Genomic DNA, 27013 nt, shown 5'->3' with positions numbered 1-27013 from the left:
ATTGAAATGCTCTCAGGCAAAGATCAGGCCGGCTGCGCGTGCAGGCCCTCTGCTGAGGCGGGCGATGCGATGCGATGCGATGGATGTGCGGGGGGCGGCGGCGTTGCTGCTGCTGTTGGTCGCATGTATCTGCATGGGTGTTGCTCAGCCTCAGGGTAAGGACGTGAGAAGGTTCTCGCCCTGGCTGATGGAGGGGGCTCGGCCTGTAATGAAATCTGTTCTCGCGATCCCCCTGCATTCGTTGTTTGTGTAGGAAGGAACTGCAGATGACGGATTACACCGAAGGTAGACAACAAAATGCTGGAGTAACTCACAGCGGGACAGACAGCATCTCTGGATAGAAGGAATGGGTGACATTACGGGTCTGAAGCAGAATCTCGACCCGTTCCTTCTCTCCAGAGATGCTGCCTGTCCCGCTGAGTTACTCCAGCATTTTGTGTCTCTCTTCATCGTCCTTGTAATTGGAGTTCAAGCTTGCCGATCACCCAGTGAATCTGTCAGTGGGGTGAGCTGATTAACTTGCTGCGCCTTCAATATTGTGTGGTCGGCCTGTTGTCCTGCTCGTGTATATTAAATGCTGGGCATCTACATTTTAAATAATACTCGTGTTGTAAGGCCGCTGAGGAGAGATGTTTTGGTAGCTTCATCTGAAATGATGTTGATTTGTGGATGCTTTCCCACTACCCAGGCGTAAGAGATATCTACCAATTTCCAGTCTCGTAGCACAATTCCCAGATCAAGAGACCGTTAAACTATTATGATTTGTGCTTTCTTCAGCAGTTCATTTAATAACGTGGAGTGGCAGGGGTTGGGTTGGATGGTGAAATTGGAGGTGTAAATGGACTTGGAAGTGCTGGTGTAGGACTCCCAAAAGGTTAATTTGCAGGTAGACAAATTTGCAGGAGTAACTCAGCGGGTCAGGCAGCATCTCGGGACAGAAGGAATGGGTCTCTCCCATTAATGTATTGAATGGAGAAGGGTCTCGACCCGAAACGTCACCCATTCCTTCTCTCCCGAGATGCTGCCTGACCCGCTGAGTTACTCCAGCATTTTGCGTCTACCTTCGATTTAAACCAGCATCTGCAGTTTTTTTCCTACATAGGTTAATTTGCAGGTTGAATCGGGAGTAAGAAACGCAAATGAAATGTTAGCATTCATTTCGGGAGGACTAGAATATAAAAGTAGGGATGTAATGCTGAGGCTTTACAAGGCCCTGGTCAATAGACAATAGGTGCAGGAGTAGGCCATTCAGCCCTTCGAGCTAGCACCGCCATTCAATGCGATCATGGCTGATCACTCTCAATCAGTACCCCGTTCCTGCCTTCTCCCCATACCCCCTCACTCCGCTATCCTTAAGAGCTCTATCCAGCTCTCTCTTGAAAGCATCCAACGAACTGGCCTCCACTGCCTTCTGAGGCAGAGAATTCCACACATTCACCACTCTCTGACTGAAAAAGTTCTTCCTCATCTCCGTTCTAAATGGCCTACCCCTTATTCTTAAACTGTGGCCCCTTGTTCTGGACTCCCCCAACATTGGGAACATGTTTCCTGCCTCTAATGTGTCCAATCCCCTAATTATCTTATATGTTTCAATAAGATCCCCCCTCATCCTTCTAAATTCCAGTGTATACAAGCCTAATTGCTCCAGCCTTTCAACATACGACAGTCCCGCCATTCCGGGAATTAACCTAGTGAACCTACGCTGCACGCCCTCAATAGCAAGAATATCCTTCCTCAAATTTGGAGACGAAAACTGCACACAGTACTCCAGGTGCGGTCTCACCAGGGCCCGGTACAACTGTAGAAGGACCTCTTTGCTCCTATACTCAACTCCTCTTGTTATGAAGGCCAACATTCCATTGGCTTTCTTCACTGCCTGCTGTACCTGCATGCTTCCTTTCAGTGACTGATGCACTAGGACACCCAGATCTCGTTGAACATCCCCTCTTCCTAACTTGACACCATTCAGATAATAATCTGCCTTTCTATTCTTACTTCCAAAGTGAATAACCTCACACTTATCTACATTAAACTGCATCTGCCATGTATCCGCCCACTCACACAACCTGTCCAAGTCACCCTGCAGCCTTATTGCATCTTCCTCACAATTCACACTACCCCCCAACTTAGTATCATCTGCAAATTTGCTAATGGTACTTTTAATCCCTTCATTTAAATCATTAATGTATATCGTAAATAGCTGGGGTCCCAGCACCGAACCTTGCGGTACCCAACTGGCCACTGCCTGCCATTCCGAAAGGGACCCATTTATCCCCACTCTTTGCTTTCTGTCTGTCAACCAATTTTCTATCCATGTCAGTAACCTACCCCCAATACCATGTGCTCTAATTTTGCCCACTAATCTCCTATGTGGGACCTTGTCGAAGGCTTTCTGAAAGTCGAGGTACACCACATCCACTGACTCTCCCCTGTCAATTTTCCTAGTTACATCCTCAAAAAATTCCAGTAGATTTGTCAAGCATGATTTCCCCTTCGTAAATCCATGCTGACTCGGAATGTTCCTGTTACTGCTATCCAAATGCTCAGCAATTTCGTCTTTTATAATTGACTCCAGCATCTTCCCCACCACTGATGTCAGACTAACTGGTCTATAATTACCCGTTTTCTCTCTCCCTCCTTTCTTAAAAAGTGGGATAACATTTGCTATCCTCCAATCCACAGGAACTGATCCTGAATCTATAGAACATTGAAAAATGATCTCCAATGCTTCCACTATTTCTAGAGCCACCTCCTTAAGTACCCTGGGATGCAGACCATCAGGCCCTGGGGATTTATCAGCCTTCAGTCCCATCAGTCTACCCAAAACCATTTCCTGCCTAATGTGGATTTCCTTCAGTTCCTCCATTACCCTAGGTTCTCCGGCCCCTAAAACATTTGGGAGATTGTGTGTATCTTCCTCAGTGGTCAGACCGCATTTGGGGTATTGTGAGCAGTTTGGGGCCCCATATCTGATGAGGGATGTGCTGACTTTGGAGAGGATCCAGAGGACGTTTACGTGAATGATCCCGGGGATGGGGGGGGGGGGGGGGGGGGAAATCTCATTGAGACCTAGCAATCAGTGAAAGACCTGGATAGAGTGGATGTGGAGAGGATGTTTCCACCAGTGGGATAATCTAAGACCAGAGGGCACCGCCTCAGAATAAAAGGATGTACCTTTAGAAAAGAGATGAGAAATTTGCAGACGGTGGTGAATATGTGGAATTCATTGCCACAGACAGTTGTTTGAGCGAAGCCAAGGCTAAGTGGAACATTCTACTGGGTTGGTGGTACAGGCATACGTGATACAAGAGACTTTTGGATAGGCTTATGAATATGTAGGGGGAAATGGAGGATTTTGGATTATGTACAGATAGATAAGCGTTGGTCTTTGCATCATGTTTGGCACAGACATTGTAAGCCAAAGGGCCTGTAGTTGAGCTGCTGTAGTTTTCTGTGTTCTATAAGAACCTGCTTGCAGTGTGGAAATGCAGTGAGGTCCCGCAGATTTGCTCCAGCTTTTTGTGTCTATCTGCAGTGAGGAAATAGCTTTGTTGCAATTGCGGCACTTCAAAGGTATTTCATTGGTTGTCAAAAATTTAGGATATCATGAGATCATGAAAAGCATAACATTATTGCACTTATTTTCTAAGAGCCATTATCCTGTTCCCTTGTTGTATGCAATAAATACATTTATTTTGAAAGTTAGTGCTGAACCTGGTTCCACCATCTTTCCAGTCTGCCTTCCAGATCTTAATTCGCATCACATGAAAAACTCTTATCTCCTTAGTACTTTTCCCAACTATTTTAAAACTCTCCTTTTGTTATCAATTTAGTTGCCACTATGAACATTTTCTTTACATGAAGGCCGCCTTTGGAAAAGGTACTGCAAGTCAGCTCTTTTTTTACTGTATCTGATATAATTGCAAAATGACAAGGGTTAGATATTGTGTGGCTTCAATGCTGAGAGTTACCTTTATCCCTCTACGATTTCTTATCTATGTCCTGCTCCTTAGCAAAGCACAGTGTCAGTTTCTGCATGTGCATAGATACAGAGCTCTAAGCCACTGCTTTCATATTTTGACCCCTTCATTGACTCTAAATTGGCACATTGTTTGATATCTGGAAAAGCAGAAATTGCTTCCAAATAAGTTGTTAGGAATCAAAGCCTTTACCTTTAGTTCACACCAGCGACTGTTGGCAGATCACGCTTTCTATTGTTAACCTTTAAATATTTGAAACACTTGATTGTTCGCAATCTGTTGTCACTTATTTTTTGATATGGTTGAGCCTTGGACAATCTCTCTACACTACATTAAATCTGCATATTTCCACCACCATAAATGTTGCTGCACTTTGCCTCTGCATTATCATTTTTATTGGTGAAATATCACATCCAGTCTAGACCTTTGTTACTTTTGGACTAATAGCCACAAAGTTAAGATGGGGCCAACGGTTTTTATTTTTAAGTGCTGACACCAGTAGATTGTCACAATTGGAAATATTTGGGTTTTGTTTCAGTGATAATCATTAGTGAGGATGACTGCAGGGAAGTCCAAAGAACTATTTTGTGAAGGAGAAATGTGGTATTGTTCTTATCTTCAAAAATTTAGAACAATCTTTTGGCAGCAATATGCCAAAAGCAGTGACATCAAGCTGCATTTATTCATCAATAACCTTGTCACTTCTGGTTTCACTCATAAAATCGATTCATTATCACAGCCTTGATATAGACAGCACAGAGCTGAAGAGTTGAGCGTGACGGTCCTTGACATCAAGGCAGAATTTTTCAGCATTTGAACCTTGGCAAAACTGTAGTTAGTGAAAATAAAGGTATACTCTACTGACTGAAGCCACACATCACTCAAGGAAGATGGCTATAGTTCTTGAAAGGTGTCCTCAGGACAATGTCCTAGGCTCTTAGCCATCTTAGGCTGCTTTGGTTACTTAGAAAATGAAGCAAGACCTGAAAGTATAGCAGAACATGGTCAACAGTCAGGCAAAGGTTGATAGATTGTGAGTAAATATTCACACTGTTCCTGACAAGAGAGTCTTGACACACACCCAGAAGTTGAAGGACATCATTTAATGCCTCTTCCAAAAGATGATACCTCCATCCAGTGCAGTATTCCTTCACTGGAGTGTCAGCCAAGTATCTTGTGTTTCATTTGTGGACAATAGTTTTCAGTTTCAGAAACAAGCCTGTCATAAATTGAGCCATAGCTGATTTTCAAGTTGTTAATTGGTTGCAAAACAATTTGGGATATCTGAAATTGTGAAAAACACTATAGAATGTGTAACATTTTGCTCCCCTTTATAAAGCCTACTTTTAGAACTTTAATTGCCTTTTAATGGTTTCCCTGCCACCATTCTGTTGTTTGCTCTATATATATGGTATGCTTTTCCTGGAGATCTAGGATTATTGAAGTGTGTTTAAAATTTAGTAGTACTATTGTGGGTACCGGGAGAAGGGATTGTAGATCGGAAACTTCCAGAAACTGTGAAATCGTGTGTTTGGAATATGTTAAATTTGAAATTTATTTCTTGTTGAATTACATGTGTTGAATACTGACTGAAGCTCCGAATGGATTCTTGTTGTGCTGTAATATCCTGAATATACTGTTGTTTCTGCAGGTGGAAATCACTTGACCTCTAAATCCTGGCTACAATCAGTGAGTCTGAACAGAAGTATTGTCAAGAGTGGGTTTCATCGGTATGGATTGTAACAATATAGATATTTTTTAATGTCCTTGCCACACAGCTAATGTGTATTTGCATTCTATGTTTTAAGTAAAATTGTAAAATTAAAAAAACTTTGGGTAATCCAACATAATTTCAAGACCAAAAACTATATGGATGGATATAAATAAATTACTCAATGGAGTAAGCTCGTATGAGTTTTACAATTTGGTATTGAATTAGATGTGTTTGGTTGAAACAGCAGGGATTAGTGTGTGGAATGAATTTCAATGGTTATTGGACACAAGTAAAAAATATTCAAGTTTTATTGATTTTCATTGGCTAGTAACTTATCAACCAACACATATTTGGAAGAAACTAGATTACCTGAGAGGAAACACAAATGAAGAACATACAAACATATACACATTTCTTGTTATCTACAAGAGATAAGGCATGTTGTGGATTATAACAACATGGATACCACTGAGCCTTTTTCCCTTGTGTCCAATTTCTCCCCGCGCCCCACCATCACCAAGAAAAAGACAAATATATTCTAAAATTATTAACGCTCATTAATAAACCTATTAAAATGTTTAAATACGTGGAAGGAAATTATATTAAACAAACTATTTCCATTGAAGGTTACAAGCACCAGTTAGTTTTGAAGTTACAAGGTGTTCCTCTCTATTAAAACAATGTAAATCAGGAAGCCACTTGAAACAAGTGGTCTAGGAAATGATCAACACATTTGAGCATACCATGACTAGTCCCTCAAAATACATGTGCATATGGATACATTTGTTTTCAAAAAATATGATGGGGTACAGGCAAGACCTCACCAGTAGCAGACTGCAAATCAGTAGATAACAAAGGCCAAGTGCATAAACTCCCCACAGAAGGCAACAGAGGCCAGGATCAAACCCAGGTCGCGAGAGCTGTGTGCCACTGAACTACCCCTTAGGAGCTCCTGAAATCTTGAAAGACATTATATAAATCTAGCAGTGGGTTCTGCACTTATATCTTTAAGTTTGTAGAACTTGTAATTAAGACTAAAATGAACTTGGCGTTGGATCCATGATATCTTTTAAGCAGTAGATAAAGAGCCAGTAAAATCTTGTAGGAAAGAGTATGTCAGTAATGAGCTCCTCAGTCCAAAAGCCATCCTGATATAACTAGCTTTCATGTGGTTGTGTAGGCTACATGTAAGAGACTTGATTAATAATGAGTACCACTGTGACATTTTCTGTTCTCTCTGTCTCCCCCACAGCCACGTGATTTGCATGACTTAGTATTTCACGATATCTTTATATCCACTGGGTCAAAGAATTGCAAGGCAAGGAATGGAACATAACAAAATAATGTTTCATGCCCTGTTCTCATGTTTAATTTGGGACATGTGTTGATGAATAATTTCATTGTAATGAACTGGTTTCCTATTTTATAGAGAGCTAGTGATAGACGTTAGGCTTGGTGATGGTGCCCACCCTGACTGCTGCATTATGATCCAGGAGCAGTTACCCCGAGGGCTTTATGTAGATCCATATGAGCTAGCGTCACTACGTGAACATAATGCAAAGGTATGAGAAATTTAATCTTTAATCTATCAGTTCTGAGAACATAAATATGAGTATTGTGACCCCTTAGTTAGTTTTATATACATTGCCCTTAAGAGAGTATAAAGTATAATGGCGAGGGAGTGGCATATGTTTTAAGAATGTTAACAACATAATTAATTGTTAAGTGCAACACTGCAGTGGACAGAACAAAACTGCAATTTTACCATTGGGCAAGATCAACTTCAGCTTCTGTTGTATAATATGTCTTTCGCAATCACATCAATTATTTCCAGACCTAATGTTGAAAACATAAAAATGAGGTACCACCAAGAATGTATTTCAAATACAATTTCAATAAGAGCAGTCATACAAAGTTTTCATATTTTAATGTTGGGTTCTCGAGGAAACTTTGAATTTATTTGGACCATTTGCCACTCAATTTCGTGGCTGATATTTATTGAGGTTTACCATTGATCTGAAGCTATGTTTTGGTGGTGACATAGTAATGACACGCATGTGCTAAATCAGATTGAAATGTTCTAGTCTGGCCCCATTGGAATATGATTGATGCTGGACTGCAAATTACCACCTGATCATCTTCTTCTGAGCAGGAGAACTGTTTCTAAGTACAAAATACTCAATAAGTTACATAAGGATTCCGCTTATGAGAACCGTCAGTAAACCTAGCTTTAACAGCGGTTAAGTTAGATGTTAAGCAACAAGATTAGCTATTGATTGTACCCATAACCAATGGTGGTTTTTAACGTTTGTGATTGCTGTGCAGATATTTGTTCAGAAGAGGATCGACATTGAAGCTCCAGAATATTTATCAACTGCACACATGGTTATCATCTACCTCAATCCCAACACCAGCAACCCTGGGTATTTTACTGGCTTAGTCCCAGTGCATGTACGATACCATCGTCCAACTGATGTGGAGGAAACAAATACATTGGTGATCCTCACAAATCCACACTTGATGATTCACTGCCCGAGAGGTAACAAAGAACTATTTGTGAGGGGTAGACCTCGATGTTAAAATTACTTATCTGGCAATCCTGAGGCATTAGGGTATTGGACAATCAGGCAATTTAATTGGTGATATAAGCAAGAGGGACTTGAGGATGCAGGAGGGACTCGAGGATGGTCTGTTGCCTCCCTGGTGCCACGGTTCAACACATCACAGACCGGCTTCAGAAAATCCTAGTGAGGGAAGGCGATCAACCTGAAGTCGTTGTGCACGTGGGCACGAATGACGTCGGGCGGAAGAGGAAGGAGGTGCTACAGCGGGAGTTTAGAGAGTTGGGAAAAACACTGAGAAGTAGGACGTCGAAGGTGGTTATCTCTGGACTGCTACCGGTACCTCGTGCTGGTGAGGCCAGGAACAGAGAGATAGAGGGTATGAATTTATGGCTGAGGGACTGGTGCAGAGAGCAGGGATTTAGATTTCTGGACCACTGGGATCTCTTCTGGGCTAGGGGTGACTTGTACAAAAGGGACGGGTTGCATCTTAACAGCAGGGGGACAAACATTCTGGCAGGCAGGTTTGCTAGTGTGACACCTGTGGCTTTAAACTAAGTAGTGGGGGGGAGGGGTTAACAAATTGTGAATATGAAGATGAGGTAAAAGGGAATACAGGAGATATTGCAAAAGACTCTCGGAAGAATGGGAACAGAAGTTCTAGAGGGGAAAAGAAATTAAGGGCAGGGCCAATTGTGAACGATGTGAGAGGGGAGGTAAATACAGAAGTTAAAGTGTTGTACTTAAATGCGCGTAGTATAAAAAATAAAGTGGATGAGCTTGAGGCTCAGTTAGTCATGGGCAAGTATGATGTTGTAGGGATCACTGAGACATGGCTACAAGAGGACCAGGGCTGGGAACTGAATATTCAGGGGTACACAACGTATAGAAAAGACAGACAGGTGGGCAGAAGGGGTGGGGTTGCTCTGATGGTAAGGAATGATATTCATTCCCTTGCAAGGGGTGACATAGAATCAGGAGATGTTGAATCAGTATGGATAGAAATGAGAAATTGTAAGGGTAAAAAGACCCTAATGGGAGTTATCTATAGGCCCCCAAACAGTAGCCTCGACATAGGGTGCAAGTTGAATCAGGAGATAAAATTGGCGGGTCAAAAATGTAATGCTACGGTGGTTATGGGAGATTTCAACATGCAGGTAGCCTGGGAAAATCAGGTTGGAAATGGACCCCAGGAAAGAGAGTTTGTAGAGTGCCTTCGAGATGGATTCTTAGAACAGCTTGTACTGGAGCCTACCAGGGAGAAGGCAATTCTGGATTTAGTGTTGTGTAATGATCCTGATCTGATAAGGGGACTAGAGGTAAAAGAGCCATTAGGAGGCAGTGATCACAACATGATAAGTTTTACTCTGCAAATGGAAAGGCAGAAGGGAAAATCGGAAGTGTCGGTATTACAGTATAGCAAAGGGGATTACAGAGGCATGAGGCAGGAGCTGGCCAAAATTGACTGGAAGGAGGCCCTAGCAGGGAAGACGGTAGAACAGCAATGGCAGGTATTCCTGGGAATAATGCAGAGGTTGCAGGATCAATTTATTCCAAAGAGGTGGAAAGACTCTAAGGGGAGTAAGAGACACCTGTGGCTGACAAGGGAAGTCAGGGACAGCATAAAAATTAAGGAGAGGAAGTATAACATAGCAAAGAAGAGTGGGAAGACAGAGGATTGGGACTCTTTTAAAGAGCAACAAAAGTTAACTAAAAAGGCAATACGGGGAGAAAAGATGAGGTACGAGGGTAAACTAGCCAATAATATAAAGGAGGATAGCAAAAGTTTTTTTAGGTATGTGAAGAGGAAAGAAATAGTCAAGGCAAATGTGGGTCCCTTGAAGACAGAAGCAGGGGAATTTATTATGGGGAACAAAGAAATGGCAGACGAGTTAAACCGTTACTTTGGATCTGTCTTCACTGAGGAAGATACACACAATCTCCCAAATGTTCTAGGGGCCGGAGAACCTAGGGTGATGGAGGAACTGAAGGAAATCCACATTAGGCAGGAAATGGTTTTGGGTAGACTGATGGGACTGAAGGCTGATAAATCCCCAGGGCCTGATGGTCTGCATCCCAGAGTACTTAAGGAGGTGGCTCTAGAAATAGTGGAAGCATTGGAGATCATTTTTCAATGTTCTATAGATTCAGGATCAGTTCCTGTGGATTGGAGGATAGCAAATGTTATCCCACTTTTTAAGAAAGGAGGGAGAGAGAAAACGGGTAATTATAGACCAGTTAGTCTGACATCAGTGGTGGGGAAGATGCTGGAGTCAATTATAAAAGACGAAATTGCTGAGCATTTGGATAGCAGTAACGGGATCATTCCGAGTCAGCATGGATTTACGAAGGGGAAATCATGCTTGACAAATCTACTGGAATTTTTTGAGGATGTAACTAGGAAAATTGACAAGGGAGAGTCAGTGGATGTGGTGTACCTCGACTTTCAGAAAGCCTTCGACAAGGTCCCACATAGGAGATTAGTGGGCAAAATTAGGGCACATGGTATTGGGGGTAGGGTACTGACATGGATAGAAAATTGGTTGACAGACAGAAAGCAAAGAGTGGGGATAAATGGGTCCCTTTCGGAATGGCAGGCAGTGACCAGTGGGGTACCGCAAGGTTCGGTGCTGGGACCCCAGCTATTTACGATATACATTAATGACTTAGACGAAGGGATTAAAAGTACCATTAGCAAATTTGCAGATGATACTAAGTTGGGGGGTAGTGCGAATTGTGAGGAAGATGCAATAAGGCTGCAGGGTGACTTGGACAGGTTGTGTCAGTGGGCGGATACATGGCAGATGCAGTTTAATGTAGATAAGTGTGAGGTTATTCACTTTGGAAGTAAGAATAGAAAGGCAGATTATTATCTGAATGGTGTCAAGTTAGGAGGAGGGGGAGTTCAACGAGATCTGGGTGTCCTAGTGCATCAGTCAATGAAAGGAAGCATGCAGGTACAGCAGGCAGTGAAGAAAGCCAATGGAATGTTGGCCTTCGTAACAAGAGGAGTTGAGTATAGGAGCAAAGAGGTCCTTCTACAGTTGTACCGGGCCCTGGTGAGACCGCACCTGGAGTACTGTGTGCAGTTTTGGTCTCCAAATTTGAGGAAGGATATTCTTGCTATGGAGGGCGTGCAGCGTAGGTTCACTAGGTTAATTCCCGGAATGGCGGGACTGTCGTATGTTGAAAGGCTGGAGCGATTGGGCTTGTATAAACTGGAATTTAGAAGGATGAGGGGGGATCTTATTGAAACATATAAGATAATTAGGGGATTGGACACATTAGAGGCAGATAACATGTTCCCAATGTTGGGGGAGTCCAGAACAAGGGGCCACAGTTTAAGAATAAGGGGTAGGCCATTTAGAACGGAGATGAGGAAGAACTTTTTCAGTCAGAGGGTGATGAAGGTGTGGAATTCTCTGCCTCAGAAGGCAGTGGAGGCCAGTTCGTTGGATGCTTTCAAGAGAGAGCTGGATAGAGCTCTTAAGGATAGCGGAGTGAGGGGGTATGGGGAGAAGGCAGGAACGGGGTACTGATTGAGAGTGATCAGCCATGATCGCATTGAATGGCGGTGCTGGCTCGAAGGGCTGAATGGCCTACTCCTGCACCTATTGTCTATTAGTACAAATCTAACGGGGCATTTAAATTCAGCTAATTACATTCTGGAACATAAAGCTGGTATTAGTATTGGAGACAATTTAACTTCCAAGTTGTTTCCAAAACCTAACTGATATATTAACATCCTTTCAGGGAACAAAATCTTATGTCCATGTTCTTTCTGGCCAGTATTTTATCACAGAGCTGCAGAAATGTGGTCGACCAGTAACTGCCTTCAGATGTTCTCTCTGGCCACTTGGCTCAAGGGTAGTTTGGAATGTGCACTATCATGTCTGCATCAACCACCACCCTTGGCAGCATGGTCCAGGCGCTCACCACCGACTATTAAAAAAAACTTGCCCAGTACATCTTCTTTAAACTTTGCCCCTCTCACCTTAAAGCAATGCCCTCTAGTAATTGATTTTTCATTCCTGGGAATAAGATTCTGACTGTCTACCTCCCTCTGCCTAACTATGTTTGCCCTAACTATTTACATCCATCAGGTCTCATAGCAACCTCCAGCGTTCTAGAGACAATGATCAAAATTCACTCCATTGCATCTCTGCTATACCCTTCTCACAATTTACCTTTGTCTAATAATTTATAGAGTACTTTGTCAGTCTTTTTTAATATCTGCTAGATCTGTTTATAATTTTAGTTTATGTTATGTGGTACAAATATGGATGCTTGCAGCAGCCGATGAAACTATATTATAGACAATAGACAATAGGTGCAGGAGTAGGCCATTCAGCCCTTCGAGCCAGCACCGCAATTCAATGCGATCATGGCTGATCACTCTCAATCAGTACCCCGTTCTTGCCTTCTCCCCATACCCCCTCACTCCGCTATCCTTAAGAGCTCTATCCAGCTCTCTCTTGAAAGCATCCAACGAACTGGCCTCCACTGCCTTCTGAGGCAGAGAATTCCACACCTTCACCACTCTCTGACTGAAAAAGTTCTTCCTCATCTCCGTTCTAAATGGCCTACCCCTTATTCTTAAACTGTGGCCCCTTGTTCTGGACTCCCCCAACATTGGGAACATGTTTCCTGCCTCTAATGTGTCCAATCCCCTAATTATCTTATATGTTTCAATAAGATCCCCCCTCATCCTTCTAAATTCCAGTGTATACAAGCCCAATCGCTCCAGCCTTTCAACATACGACAGTCCCGCCATTCCGGGAATTAACCTAGTGAACCTACGCTGCACGCCCTCAATAGCAAGAATATCCTTCCTCAAATTTGGAGACCAAAACTGCACACAGTACTCCAGGTGCGGTCTCACCAGGGCCCGGTACAACTGTAGAAGGACCTCTTTGCTCCTATACTCAACTCCTCTTGTTATGAAGGCCAACATTCCATTGGCTTTCTTCACTGCCTGCTGTACCTGCATGCTTCTTTTCATTGACTGATGCACTAGGACACCCAGATCTCGTTGAACTCCCCCCTCCTCCTAACTTGACACCATTCAGATAATAATCTGCCTTTCTATTCTTACTTCCAAAGTGAATAACCTCACACTTATCTACATTAAACTGCATCTGCCATGTATCTGCCCACTCACACAACCTGTCCAAGTCACCCTGCAGCCTTATTGCATCTTCCTCACAATTCACACTACCCCCCAGCTTAGTATCATCTGCAAATTTGCTAATGGTACTTTTAATCCCTTCGTCTAAGTCATTAATGTATATCGTAAATAGCTGGGATCCCAGCACCGAACCTTGCAGTACCCCACTGGTCACTGCCTGCCATTCCGAAAGGGACCCATTTATCCCCACTCTTTGCTTTCTGTCTGTCAACCAATTTTCTATCCATGTCAGTACCCTACCCCCAATACCATGTGCCCTAATTTTGCCCACTAATCTCCTATGTGGGACCTTGTCGAAGGCTTTCTGAAAGTCGAGGTACACCACATCCACTGACTCTCCCCTGTCAATTTTCCTAGTTACATCCTCAAAAAATTCCAGTAGATTTGTCAAGCATGATTTCCCCTTCGTAAATCCATGCTGACTCGGAATGTTCCTGTTACTGCTATCCAAATGCTCAGCAATTTCGTCTTTTATAATTGACTCCAGCATCTTCCCCACCACTGATGTCAGACTAACTGGTCTATAAATACCCGTTTTCTCTCTCCCTCCTTTCTTAAAAAGTGGGATAACATTTGCTATCCTCCAATCCACAGGAACTGATCCTGAATCTATAGAACATTGGAAAATGATCTCCAATGCTTCCACTATTTCTAGAGCCACCTCCTTAAGTACCCTGGGATGCAGACCATCAGGCCCTGGGGATTTATCAGCCTTCAGTCCCATCAGTCTACCCAAAACCATTTCCTGCCTAATGTGGATTTCCTTCAGTTCCTCCATCACCCTAGGTTCTCCGGCCCCTAGAACATTTGGGAGATTGTGTGTATCTTCCTCAGTGAAGACAGATCCAAAGTAACGGTTTAACTCGTCTGCCATTTCTTTGTTCCCCGTAATAAATTCCCCTGCTTCTGTCTTCAAGGGACCCTTGGTGGCTTCCGACCATTTTATCTAAATCTGAATTTGTGGGGAATTGTATCTTTAATACCAATTTTTCCATGCCACTAATGTTTGACTAACGACTGTAATGATCCAGTTTTGGTTTTCATTGGTGGCAAGCTAGGTTTCCACTGGTCATTCCCCAGTCCTATTATTAGAGCATTGCAATTTAGAGAAATTTCAAATTACTCAGTATTCTTAAAGTCCCTAATTATTCCTCTTTTAAGCTTTCCTTTACACTCAACATAAAATTATGCGTTTTGGTCTCAGCCATTTTAGTTCTCATCTTCCCTCTGATATGCTATTTGCTCAAAATAAATCAAATACTCATTTAATAATTCTGTCATTTTGAGGCCACATGTACAAGCTCATGAATCCTCTCGTCTTGCCTCTCTCAGATAATCTGGTGCAGGCAAGTTGGAACCCCAGTATGTCTGAGCTTCCTTGCTCATTGAGAAACCCCAGTACCTATCGATGGGTGAATGTTACCTATCAGAATGTAAGTTGATAATATCTTCAGATAAATATTACTCACTGAATCTCATTGGATGAATCTGTAATTTCCGTGAGAATGTATTTTCTATCGGCCCTCTAGAATAGAAATGTTCACAGTTTTATGGCATTTATGGCATGTATCGTGTGAGCAATAATATATTTTTAACTTCACAATCCAAAATGATACTGCTTTTATTGCATACCTTACAGCATTTGATTGTTTCAGGCAAGAGAAGAGGTTTAGATGTCGGGTCCATCTATTCATGGTATTCCTTCATTCAGTCCTTTTGGTGTTGAGAACATGCCGAGATTCTTGAAACACACTGTTGTCTCATAAAGCTATCTGTTCACACTTGCTGAGTTAAATGCTAAACTATTTATAAAGCAACTTTTAACATATTTGGTGGTAAACGCAGGTTGTGTCTATTTCGGTTTAAACCAGCATCTAGAGTTCCTACAGAAAGGATATTTACTGGATATATGTACCTGGTTCACAGCAATAGAAAAGTTTTATACTTCTACTTTTTAATAATTCTTTGTTGGATAATGTACCAGTATAGCGGTAGACTGGACCATATTTTCCCTGTCTTATGGTATAGATACTAAACATCTCGGCAGATATTATCGTGCTGCCCCAGATTTGCAGGCCTCCTTCCCTTAAAATTATGAGCATCACGCATTGGGCCTGATTTTCTGATTTCTGCTCCCATCAAATAAAACTCTTTAGAGGGAATTGTAATTTGAAAATTTATTTTTATATTGTAAACTTTTTGTACAGTAAACATAGTTTGCAGTTGTGTCTAAAACAAATAGATTTTCTTGCACGGTGGGAAAAGAATAGAATTTGAGATTTGTGAGAATGGATATTCAGTACAATTATGTAATTGCTTCCAATTAGCTGATTAACAAACTGCAGAATTGCTTCTTTGTTGACATTACAATATCTCATAATTCTGTCTCTTTGCAGGTTGGAGAAATCTTAACACTGCAGGTTCCTGTCGGGCAGAAGAAGCATGCATTGATTGTGACTGCTGCAACATTACTGGCTACCATTTTGTGCTGCACTCTACTTTTGAAAGGTGTATGGAAATATGGCCAGTTTGAATCCTAACATAAAAGCAATGGAAAGCTGTTAAAAGGTGAAGGTACCATCCTGGCTATTACTGGAATGGCTTCAACTGAGTTACTGTGGATTTGGCTATGAAAGTAATGGGTTGTCATAGATACTGTGGTTTAATGACCTCCGAGATCTTTGCGGCTTTTGTGATGACACATTTTTACATACTTTTTTTTAACATACATTTTTACATACAGAAAACTTTGAACAAGTCTGGCTGCATTACTTTAAAGGGGCAATTTAGAATATAACATGTGTAGGTTGCAACAAACTGCAGATGCTGGTTTACACTGAAGATAGACAGAAATTGCTGGACTATCATGGTGGGTCAGGCAGCATCTCTGGAGATAAGGAATAGGATGATTTTCGGGTCGGACCCCTTAGACTTCTTTGACTTCTGCTTCCATTGAGAAGATTTCCCAATGGGTGTACAGAATCGATTAATTGTGCGTACCACATTGTAATAGTTTTTTTCTACAAATGAACTTACAGTTGTGTGTGTGTATGTACCAGTTCCTATAACTTTACTCTCCCTTGCTCTATTTTTCATTGGATACGATTTTGAGCAAAAATACTAGGAATATTAAGTCCAAACTCTGGCAAAATTGGAGCTCTATCCCCAGACTGTAAGTATTCCTTCTGAGAATTTATACAGGTGTTCTGAATATTACAGGTGAATATACTTCCACCATTCTCTCAGACAATGTATTTGTGTACTTTTCTCTTGTTTTCTCAAAATATCCATATTATGAAATAATTTATACTAATCACCAAATCCCTCAAATTTCGTGGGAAAGCAGACCTGCTGCTGATGGGTGTCTGAATGCAAGAAGTGTGTTGGCCTTGAGATTTCTTTATAATGATTGCACAGCTTGTACTTACTCAACTGTAACCTCTGCTTGTGGAAAGAGACCTCGAATTCCTCTAACTTTTCTCAGGAAGCCATCATGGAAACATTAGATTGGGATAAAGTTCCATTTCCAGACAAATATTCATGATTTAAAGACACCTCAAAACATTTTACTATTGAAGTACTTTTGAAATGTGATTCTTCTTGTAATGTGGAGCCGAGTTGCACATGTATGCTCTTACAACTGATAGTGTGATTAAAAACAACAAGCTATTGTTTTCAGGCGCAATGTTTCAGGCGTCATTATATCGAGGCGTCGCGGGCTAGATGCCTCCTGGATGAACATGGAGAATGTGGTGTGGGGGAACCGCTGTGGGGGGGAGAGAACAAAAGGAGCCGGCGTGCTTTCTAACTTTGTCTGCACTGTAGGTGGCCGCTATTTGTATACATTGGGTATGCAAGCAAAGAATTTCACTGTGCCCTGTCACATGTGACAATAAAGTATTCCATTCCATCCATCCAGTAATGTTTTATGAGGGATAAATATTGTTCTGAATACAAGAATAATTCCCCAACATATTTTTAGAATAGTGGAAACAAGTAGTAGAAACAAGGAACTGCAGATGCTGGTTTACAAAAAGGGATAGAACATGCAGAGTAACTCAGCGGGTCAGGCAGCATTTGACTGAGAATTACCTTGCTTTTGTTCCTTGGTTATGAAAAACAGACCCAAAGTGAGCAGTGGTGATGAGTTCAAGTTACGTTCCTTTCATGGGCAACCTGCTCCATAACTAGTTGATGTATTTTTGTGGTTGACTGGAACAGCTTAGCTTGGAAAGATGCAATCATTTTACTTCACCATTTCCGTAGTGTATGACTCGATGTGCTGTAACCACACTGAGAACATCCTGTATTGTTTCACCAAGATGCCTCATCGAATAATTTTAAGACACCTACAATGGTTTAACTTTATAAACATGAAGTGCTGGATCAAGGGCTACATTGTAGCGCAGCGCTAGAGTTGCTGCTTTACAGCGAATGCAGCGCCGGAGACTCAGGTTCAATCCTGACTACGGGTGCTGTACTGTAAGGAGTTTGTACGTTCTCCCCGTGACCTGCGTGGGTTTTCTCCGAGATCTTCGGTTTCCTCCCACACTCCAAAGACGTAGGTTAATTGACTGGGTAAATGTAAAAAATTGTCCCTAGTGTGTGTAGGATAGTGTTAGTGTGCGGGGATCACTGGGCGGTGCGGACTTGGTGGGCCGAAAAGGCCTGTTTCCTCGCTGTATCTGAAATATGAAATATGAAAAAATAAATATGAGAATTGTATTCCACCACAAACTATCTGCATTGGCTGTCGTTCTTATCTACAGCATCAGAAGTGCCACGCCAGGTATTATCAAGAAATAAGTGAATTCATGTTCCATCTTCAGTTGTCACTAACATGATGCAAGGTGTCAGCAGTACATTTATCAGCTCTTGCCGACAAATATGCTCACTGATACAAAGTCTGCGTTCCTAAGAACAATTCGCTTCTATGCACATTGGCAGCCTTGGTCCAAACACGGACAAATCTGGAACTGAGCAGTATTTCGATCGCGTGAGATCAAGGAGCCCAAGTACCACTGTTGAGATGGGAAATCCTGTATCGTATCAAATCTAGCACAAAGAAAAATGGCTGTGGTTATAGGAGGCAAATCCTTGGAGCCCGAGTACTGCTCTGCAAGAATTTCTCAAAGCCATGATAAGGTGGAAAAAGCTCACTGCCTTTTTCCCAGGGCAAGGAAGTCAAAAACTGGAGGACAAAGGTTTAAGGTGAGAGGGGGAAAGATTTAAAATGGATCTGAGGGGTAAATTTTTCATGGAATGTGGTGAGTATGTGGAACAAACTGCCAGAGGAAGCTGTAGGGTACAATTATAATGTTTAAATGACACTTTGACAGGTACATGGAAAGGTATAGAATGGTATAGGCCCCTGCAGGCAAACAAGACTAACTTGAGTAGGGATGAATGAGTTGGGCAGAAGTGTTTGTTTCTGAGTTGTATCAATTTATGACTGTGCTCAGTCTAGACATCTTAACTGCTTCATTATTGGTTTCCTCCATGATAAAATTAATTCACTGTTGGTTATAATGTTTAGTTTAATTAGCAACTCCTCCGGTGACTAAGGAGTCTACCCGAGTATGAGATGGAGAACATGATAAAGCTTTCCAGAAATATAAAATTATTGCAGGAGTTTCTATGGATAATCAAAAAAAGAAAATCAAGAGAGTCAAGAGTGTTTTATCGTCATATGTCCCGAAATGGAACAATGGAATTCTTACTTGCTGTAGCACCACATATATTTAACCATAATACTCTGTAAACAACATAATAAACTGCAAAACAGAAGTTCAGTGTCTACAAAACAAACCAACTATAATAGTGCAAAGACAAAAGTAATGCCCCCAAGTCTATGTCGTTCAGAACTTAGTTGGAGGTTGTGAGGTTTAATAGCCTGATGGTTGTTGGGAAGAAGCTGCTCCTGAATTTGGATGTTATAGTTTTCAGACTCCTATACCTTCTTCAAAATGCCAGGTGTGAAATGAGATTGTGGCCAGGATGGTGTTTGTCTCTGATGATGGTGGCTGCCTTTCTAAGGCAACGACACCTGTCACAAGAAAATAATGCATATCCTCCCTCCCTGAGGATAAAGTGGAGCCACCTGAACCAATCATTTTCTGATGCAGTCAGTGGTTTCCAACTCTACATTTGCATGTCTGTGACTTTGAGCAGAAAATCTGCTAAATTTGCACTGCACAACTCTACTACTTGAACAAAAACAGAATGTTGAAACTTAGTTGGTCAAGCACCATCTGCGGAGACAAAAGGTCAACATTTTGGATCAAGATCCTAAATCAAAGTTGAGAGGGAACAGAAAAGATTGCCAGTATTTGGCAGTATGGGCTGAAATAGAGGCTGGTAAGCAAAAGGTGAAAGCAGATGGGGAGGGATGATGGACAAATGGAACCAGGTGGTGGGATGAATGAACAAAGGAAGCAGAGACCAAGGTAAATATGTGAATATATGTGGGAGGAAAGCATCAGGGGTGTGAGTTACCTGAAATTGGAAAATTCAATATACATACCATTGGGTTGAAGCAATGAGATATTGCTTTTCCAATTTGTGTTTAGCCTCACCATAGTAATGGAGGAGGCTGAATACTGAGAGGTCGCCCCTTCCTCATCTGGTTATACCTACCACCTACCCGTCTCTCTTCTCCCTGCCCCCCCCCCCCCCCCCCCCCCCCGCCCCCTCCTGATCCATACACACCTTCCACCCTTCTCAGGCCTGATGCAGGGTCTCAACATGAAATGTCAGCTTGTCTTTTGTCTCCGTAGATACTGTTTGACGCACTGTATTCTTCCAGTGTTCAGTTTTTGTTCTAGATTCCAGCATCTGCATTTCCTTTGGCTTCTTTACTATTAGAATTTCCTAGAAGAACTGAATAAAGTAATCTTGTCTGCTCATGTTCCAATTTTTTTGTTTATGCATCATTTCTATGCATCTTGACTCATCGTGCACCAACATCATGACTTAAGTTTTTTCCCCTTATGTGAGAGAGAGGTAAAAAGGGATAATTGAATTAAACTAAGGACCATGAGAAATAGCTGACCCGACAGTGCTCGGCTAGATAATAACCGCAAGAACAAATGGTGACATTCCAAGGATAAGGGAAAGATATCCAAAGAACTAGGAGAGAGGGCAAGATAACCAGAGCACTAGGAGAGAGGGCAAGATATCCAAAGAACTAGGAGAGAGGGCATGAACTACTCTGTACTGCGCCTGCCCAATAAGATAAATGAATATTGCAAAAACGCCCCGCATGACAAGATGCCTCATTTAAATGCACATGCGATGTATGATGTGGGAGGCAACAGGGGCGGTGTCGTTAGATTGTGCACCTCAGTGCTCCGATTGGAAGGAGTCCAGGGGGGAGGAATTTAAGGTGTGACAATTGTAAAGTGAAGTGAATAAAAAGAAGGGATTTTCCCGACCTCGGTGTGTCTTGAGAGGGAAGGCACCCAACTCTGCAGACTTGCAAATAAAATACTTGTTTCTCTAGATTGTCTCGAGCATCGTGATTGTGAGCACTCACATTTGCATCTCACACCTTACATGTTCAATTTTCTCCGTAGCCAATTGCCCTCAAGTACTCTGCATGCTTGTGATTCTTGGGTTGTGAATTTTGATTTTTCTTTTGGTTTCTGCTATGCAAATAATCTGTATTCTATGAACTAAGTATTGTGAGCACTAGTTTCCAAGCCAAACCATGCTTTGTCTGCACAATTAAAAAGTTGAATTACTCAGGATCAAATTACATATCCTATTAGGTGTATATTGTGTTCCTGGACAAGATCTACAGCGAGATTGTTACACCAAAGGTATTGGCCAAGGTCGACTGGAAAAGGATCCTAGCAGGAATGACAGTGGAACAGCAATGGTGGGAATTTCTGAGCATAATCCAGAAGATGCAGGATCATTTCATTCCAAAGAGGAAGAAAGATTCTAAGGGGAGTAAGTGGTATCTGTGGCTGACAAGGGAAGTTAGGGATGGAATAAAACTAAAAGAAAAGATGTACAACATAGCAAAGAGTAGTGGAAAGCCAGAGGATTGGGGAACTATCAAAAGATAACAGAAGATAACAAAAATGGCAATACGGGCTGAAAAGATGAAGTACTAGGGGAAGCTGGCCAAGAATATAAAGAAGGACAGTAAGAGCTTCTTTAGGTATGTTAAGAGAAAACGATTAGTAAAAACAAATGTGGGTCCTTTGAAGGCAGAAACGGGTGAAATTATTATGGGTAACAAGGAAATGGCAGAAGAGTTGAACAGGTACTTCGGATCTGTCTTCACTAAGAAAGACACAAACAAACTCTCAGATGTACTAGAGGACAGAGGATGTAGGGAGACCGAGAAACTGAAAGAAATTAGCATTACGCGAGAAATAGTATCGAGTATACTGATAGGACTGAAGGCTGATAAATCCCCAGGGCCTGATGGTCTGCATCCCAGGGTACTCAAGGTGGTGGCTCTAGAATTCGTGGATGCATTGGTGTAAGAAAATAACTGCAGATGCTGGTACAAATCAAAGGTATTTATTTCACAAAATGCTGGAGTAACTCAGCAGGTCAGGCAGCATCTCAGGAGAGAAGTAATGGGTGACGTTTCGGGTCGAGACCCTTCTTCAGTCTGAAGAAAGGTCTTGACCCAAAACGTCACCCATTCCTTCTCTCCTGAGATGCTGCCTGACCTGCTGAGTTACTCCAGCATTTTGTGAAGTGGATGCATTGGGTGATCATTTTCCAATGTTCAATAGATTCAGGATCAGTTCCTGTGGATTGGAGGGTCGCTAATGTTATCCCACTTTTCAAGAAGGGAGCGGGAGAGAAAACGGGGAATTATAGACCAGTTAGCCTGACATTGGTGGTGGGGAAGATGCTGGAGTCAATTATTAAAGAGGTAATAACTGCACATTTGGATAGCAGTAAAGGGATTGATCCAAATCAGCATGAATTTATGAAGGGGAAATCCTGCTTGACTAATCTTCTGGAATTTTTGAGGATGCGACAAGTAAAATGGATGTAATGTATCTAGACTTTCAGAAAGCCTTTGCTAAGGTCCCATGGGAGGTTGGTGAGCAAAATTAGTGCACATAGTATTGGGGGGAGGGTATTGACATGGATAATTGGTTGGCAGACAGGAAGCAAGAATAGGAATAAACGGGTCCCTGTCAGAATGGCAGGCTGTGGCGAGTGGAGTGCCGCAACTATTTACAATATATATTAATGATTTGGATGATGGAATTAGAAGTAACACCTGCAAGTTTGCAGATGACACAAAGCTGGGTGGCGGTGTGAACTGCGAAGAGGATGTTAGGAGGTTGCAGGGTGACTTGGACAGGTTGAGTGAGTGGGCAGATGCATGGCAGATGCAGTATAATGTAGATAAATGTGAGGTTATCCACTTTGGCGGCAAAAACAAGGAGGCAGATTATTATATCAATGGTGTCAGATTAGGAAAAAGAGGAAGTGCAATGAGACCTGGGTGTTCTTGTACACCAGTCACTGAAAGTAAGTGTGCAGGTACAGCAGGCAGTGAAGAAAGCTAATGGCATGGCCTTCATAAGGAGAGGATTTGAATTAAGGAGCAAAGAGGTCTTTCTGCAGTTATATAGGGCCTTGATGAGAACACGTCTAGAGTATTGTGTGCAGTTTTGGTCTCCTAATTTGAGAAAGGAAGTCCTTGCTATTGAGGCAGTGCAGCATAGGTTCACGAGGTTAATCCCTGGGATGGCAGGACTGTCATATGAGGAAAGATTGGAAAGACTGGGCTTGTATTCACTGGAGTTTAGAAGGATGAGAGGGGATCTTATAGAGACGTATAAAATTATAAAAGGACTGGACAAACTAGATGCAGGAAAAGTGTTCCCAATGTTGGGGGAGTCCAGAACCAGGGGCCACAGTCTAAGAATAAAGGGGAGGCCATTTAAAACTGAGGTGAGAAGAAACTTTTTCACTCGGAGAGCTGTAAACTTGTGGAATTCTCTGCCACAGAAGGCAGTGGAGGCCAATTCACTGGATGAATTTAAAAGAGAGTTAGATAGAGCTCCAGGGGCTAGTGGAATCAGGGGATATGGGGTGAAGGTACACACAGGTTACTGATTGTGGATGATCAGCCATGATCACAATGAATGTTGGTGCTGGCTCGAAGGGCCAAATGGCCTCCTCCTGCACCTATTTTCTATGTTTCTATGTCCTACAAGAACTAACAGAAATCTAGCTTGCCTTATTTTCATGCAAATAAATGCGTCCCTAGTCTTTGTAAAATCTGGCCTGCATATCTAGTAATTTGCATCCAACGATAACCAGGTTATCGTGTTGCGAAGGTCAGGAGTTTAACATTGCTGGTGTTTTGGAATTGTTATGCTAGTTCCATTTGATGGTTATTACTGAATTTTGTCCTTTGACCGAACATTTTTCACTTGTTATTGAAATGTTTGTATCCCTTGAATGATTTAATCTGCTCACTAATGTAGGTTAGAGTGCCCATACCCAGCCCCCCCCAATATGTTGAAAATCTGAAGTAAAACCGGAATGTGCTGAAAATATTCAGGTTAGGCAGCGTCTGTGAAGAGAGAAATAGTAAGCATTTAAAATTGAAAGACCATCAGAACCGGGAAAGTGAGAAAACAAAAAGACGCAAGAGGCTGCAAATACTGGAAAATGGGGAAACAAATATCTGCTCTGCTGGTCGAGCAGTATTGGTGGAGGGATCCCACATGTTTTGAATGTAGAGGTGGGGGAAAGAAGGGTACGATAAAAATATTCCTATCCATCTCTAACTAATCTATCTCATAAAACTAATTTGTTTTCTCATTTTACCAGTTCCGATGAGCATTGACCCTTCTTTTCTTTCTACAGTTGCTGTTGTACCTGCTGTATATTTCCAGAATTTTCTGAACTCTTTAGCCCATTTAACATAACTGACCCCAGAGAGTAACAGTGGTGCAGATCATCCAGGCCACTGTCCATTCTCTGCTGAGTGGCAGCGATATACCCCACTGGGTAATCTCCAGTGAGCTTGTCACACACCAGATCCTACAATCAGTGTGTGGAGTGGTCATGTGGCAGGACACAATGATGATGTCAGCAGTAAACAAATTCCCCCCCAAAAATTGTCAATCAAGCAAATATTAATTTGAAAATTGTAAATTTGCCTCAGACTCCACAATATCGCAACTGGGAAGCTGGCCCACATCACAGTCCTTATTTTCGGACAGAATTTGCTCTTTGCAGTTCAAATATAGTATATTGGCTGCCCAGTCTTCATTTTATGTGTCTTTAATGCATTTACCTGAGAGTTAGTGTATTTTGTATAGCTCATTGCATATTTTAATATGAAAAATTAACGAAATTAATCTTGCAACTGAATTTATAAGCATTTTTAACTCCATTAAGAACAGCTACTTGTCAAAGTAACCTTTCCATCAAATTACTTGGTTTTATCGTGTGAGGCAACTTCTTGCTACATTGATTTGAATTTCTGCGTGCTTTAAGAGGGTATGGTATTTTCATACCGTTGCATTGAAATACATTGCAATGGCAACTGTGCTCAGTCAGTAGCAAATCATACAAAGATGCTTTCCTTCCCTTGCAAAACACTAGAGACATTACGAAACAGACATGGGCAGTCATTATCTTATTTCTTAACTGTGTTGACAACCTATCAGCGGGAAAAAAAGGTTTCTAATGTTTATCATGTAGTTAACTTCTAAATTCTGTTTAATCTTAAGATAACTGAGAAATCTTTTTAAAAGATTTAACTGGCATCCTCATATTATGTTTATATCTCAACTTCGTGTCCCAGGGTAAAAGTAATTGTTGTTTCAAATTTTCATTTCCCAAATGCGGAAATCTTGGAGGAACTCCAGGAGGAGCTCAGCGGGTCAGGCAGTATCCGCGGAGGCAAAGGGAGAGTCTATGTTTCGGGTTGAGACCCTGCATCAGGACTGAAAACTGAGCTGGAAGCCGCACAAGATAAGATGGCGCCAAAGATAAGTACTGACAGGAGGATATGTGCCTGTAGTATTGAGTATTAATAAGTATGTGGTTGAAGAGTAGAAGCAGTAGAAACCACAGGGGGTTTAAAAAGTCTGGATGGGTACATGACGTACATGTACATGGGTACATGACGTACATGTACATGAGTACATGACGTACATGTACATGGGTACATGACGTACATGTACATGGGTACATGACGTCCAAAGACGTACAGGTATGTAGGTTAATTGACTGGGTAAATGTAAAAAATTGTCCCTAGTGGGTGTAGGATAGTGTTAATGTGCGGGGATCGCTGGGCGGCGCGGACTTGGTGGGCCGAAAAGGCCTGTTTCCGCGCTGTATATATATGATATGATATGATGATGATGGGGAGGATAGGTTTTGGGGGATATGGGCCAAATGCAGGCAAATGGGACTATTGTAGTTAAGGTATGTTGTGGGTATGGGCAAGTTGGGCTGAGGCTTGTTTCCACGCTGTATGACTCTATAACAAAAAAGAAACTTAAACCAATGTTTAATATTTTTCCCTATGACAAATGTTAGAAATGATCAAATGTTCAAAAATTTGAGGTAATCAAGAAAAGTCTGTATGGTTTGTGAAAGGAAATTGTGTTTGACTACTTAATTGAAGTGCGAGGAAGAAGTAACACATGCTGTGAATAAAGGGGAACTGGTGGGTATGTTATACTTAGATTTTCAGATGTGATAAGATACAACAGCCAGACACTGATGGTGCAAACTAACGTATGTACATGTCCAGTATACCTAATATAACATAATTTATTGTATATTCATTTGTTGTGTTGTTGCTTTTTATATGCCTGTAAAGCTGCAGCAAGTAAGAATCTCATTTTGGTCCGGGTGTTATATGATAACTAAACACTTTTGACTTGATGACAGGCTGTGGAAAGACATAAAGGGGGTACAAGCAGATATGGACAAGGGAGCAGATATCTGGAAAATGGAGAATAATGCAGGAAAAATGGAAATTATCCATTTTGGATGCAGGAAATATTAAAAAATTAAGTGTAGCTCAAAACACTCAAAAAAATCCAGCATGCATGAGACTTTGGTGGTGTTGGATTAGTCAATTTTCTTAACTTTTGGATGTCATTCATATGTACCCAGATACATCTTTAATGTGTTTTTTTTAATAGATATTACACGTTATAATATTTTTTCCCAGTTAAATAAGTACGTTTAAAATGGAACCAAAGTGAGTTAAACGGTGTCAGGAAACTGGCCCCTGGCAGGTGAACATTGAACAGTACAACACAGCAACAGCCCTTTTGGCCCACAACTTGCTCAACATAATGTCAAGTTCAACTTACCTCCTCTGCCTACATGCGATCCATTTACCTCCATTCTCTACATATCTATGTGCCTATCAGAAAGCCTCTTAAACAGCATTGTCTTGTCTGCTTCTACCTTCACTCCTGACAGCATGTTCCAGGTACCCACCTCTCTGTGTGAAGAACATTTTCTTTAATCTTTCCCCATCTCACCGTAAAGCTATGCCCGTTAGTCTTTTACAATTCTATCCTGGGACCGCCTCCCTCCATGCCTC

At 41.8% G+C, this 27013-nt stretch overlaps 1 protein-coding gene across 3 annotated transcripts; it reads left to right on the top strand.

Annotated features, from left to right (window-relative positions):
- The first annotated feature begins 43 nt into the window (after window positions 1-43).
- Window positions 44-25431, top strand: pigx (phosphatidylinositol glycan anchor biosynthesis, class X). Of its 3 annotated transcripts, XM_078410624.1 has the most exons (7): window positions 44-155; window positions 5632-5710; window positions 7124-7256; window positions 8020-8233; window positions 14776-14876; window positions 15840-16011; window positions 25305-25431. In XM_078410624.1, the coding sequence occupies exons 1-6, from the start codon at window positions 65-67 to the stop codon at window positions 15981-15983; spliced, it is 762 nt and encodes a 253-aa protein (XP_078266750.1). In that variant the 5' UTR covers window positions 44-64; the 3' UTR covers window positions 15984-16011; window positions 25305-25431. The 3 variants fall into 3 exon arrangements, with proteins under 3 accessions (XP_078266750.1, XP_078266749.1, XP_078266751.1); XM_078410623.1 differs by lacking the exon at window positions 25305-25431 and having other exon boundaries at window positions 15840-19996; XM_078410625.1 differs by lacking the exons at window positions 14776-14876; window positions 25305-25431 and having other exon boundaries at window positions 15840-19999.
- Window positions 25432-27013: the final 1582 nt, after the last annotated feature.

The sequence above is a fragment of the Rhinoraja longicauda genome, chromosome 13 (assembly GCF_053455715.1).
Source record: "Rhinoraja longicauda isolate Sanriku21f chromosome 13, sRhiLon1.1, whole genome shotgun sequence".
Taxonomy (NCBI): domain Eukaryota; kingdom Metazoa; phylum Chordata; class Chondrichthyes; order Rajiformes; family Arhynchobatidae; genus Rhinoraja; species Rhinoraja longicauda.
This window is presented reverse-complemented; position numbering and strand designations above follow the sequence as displayed.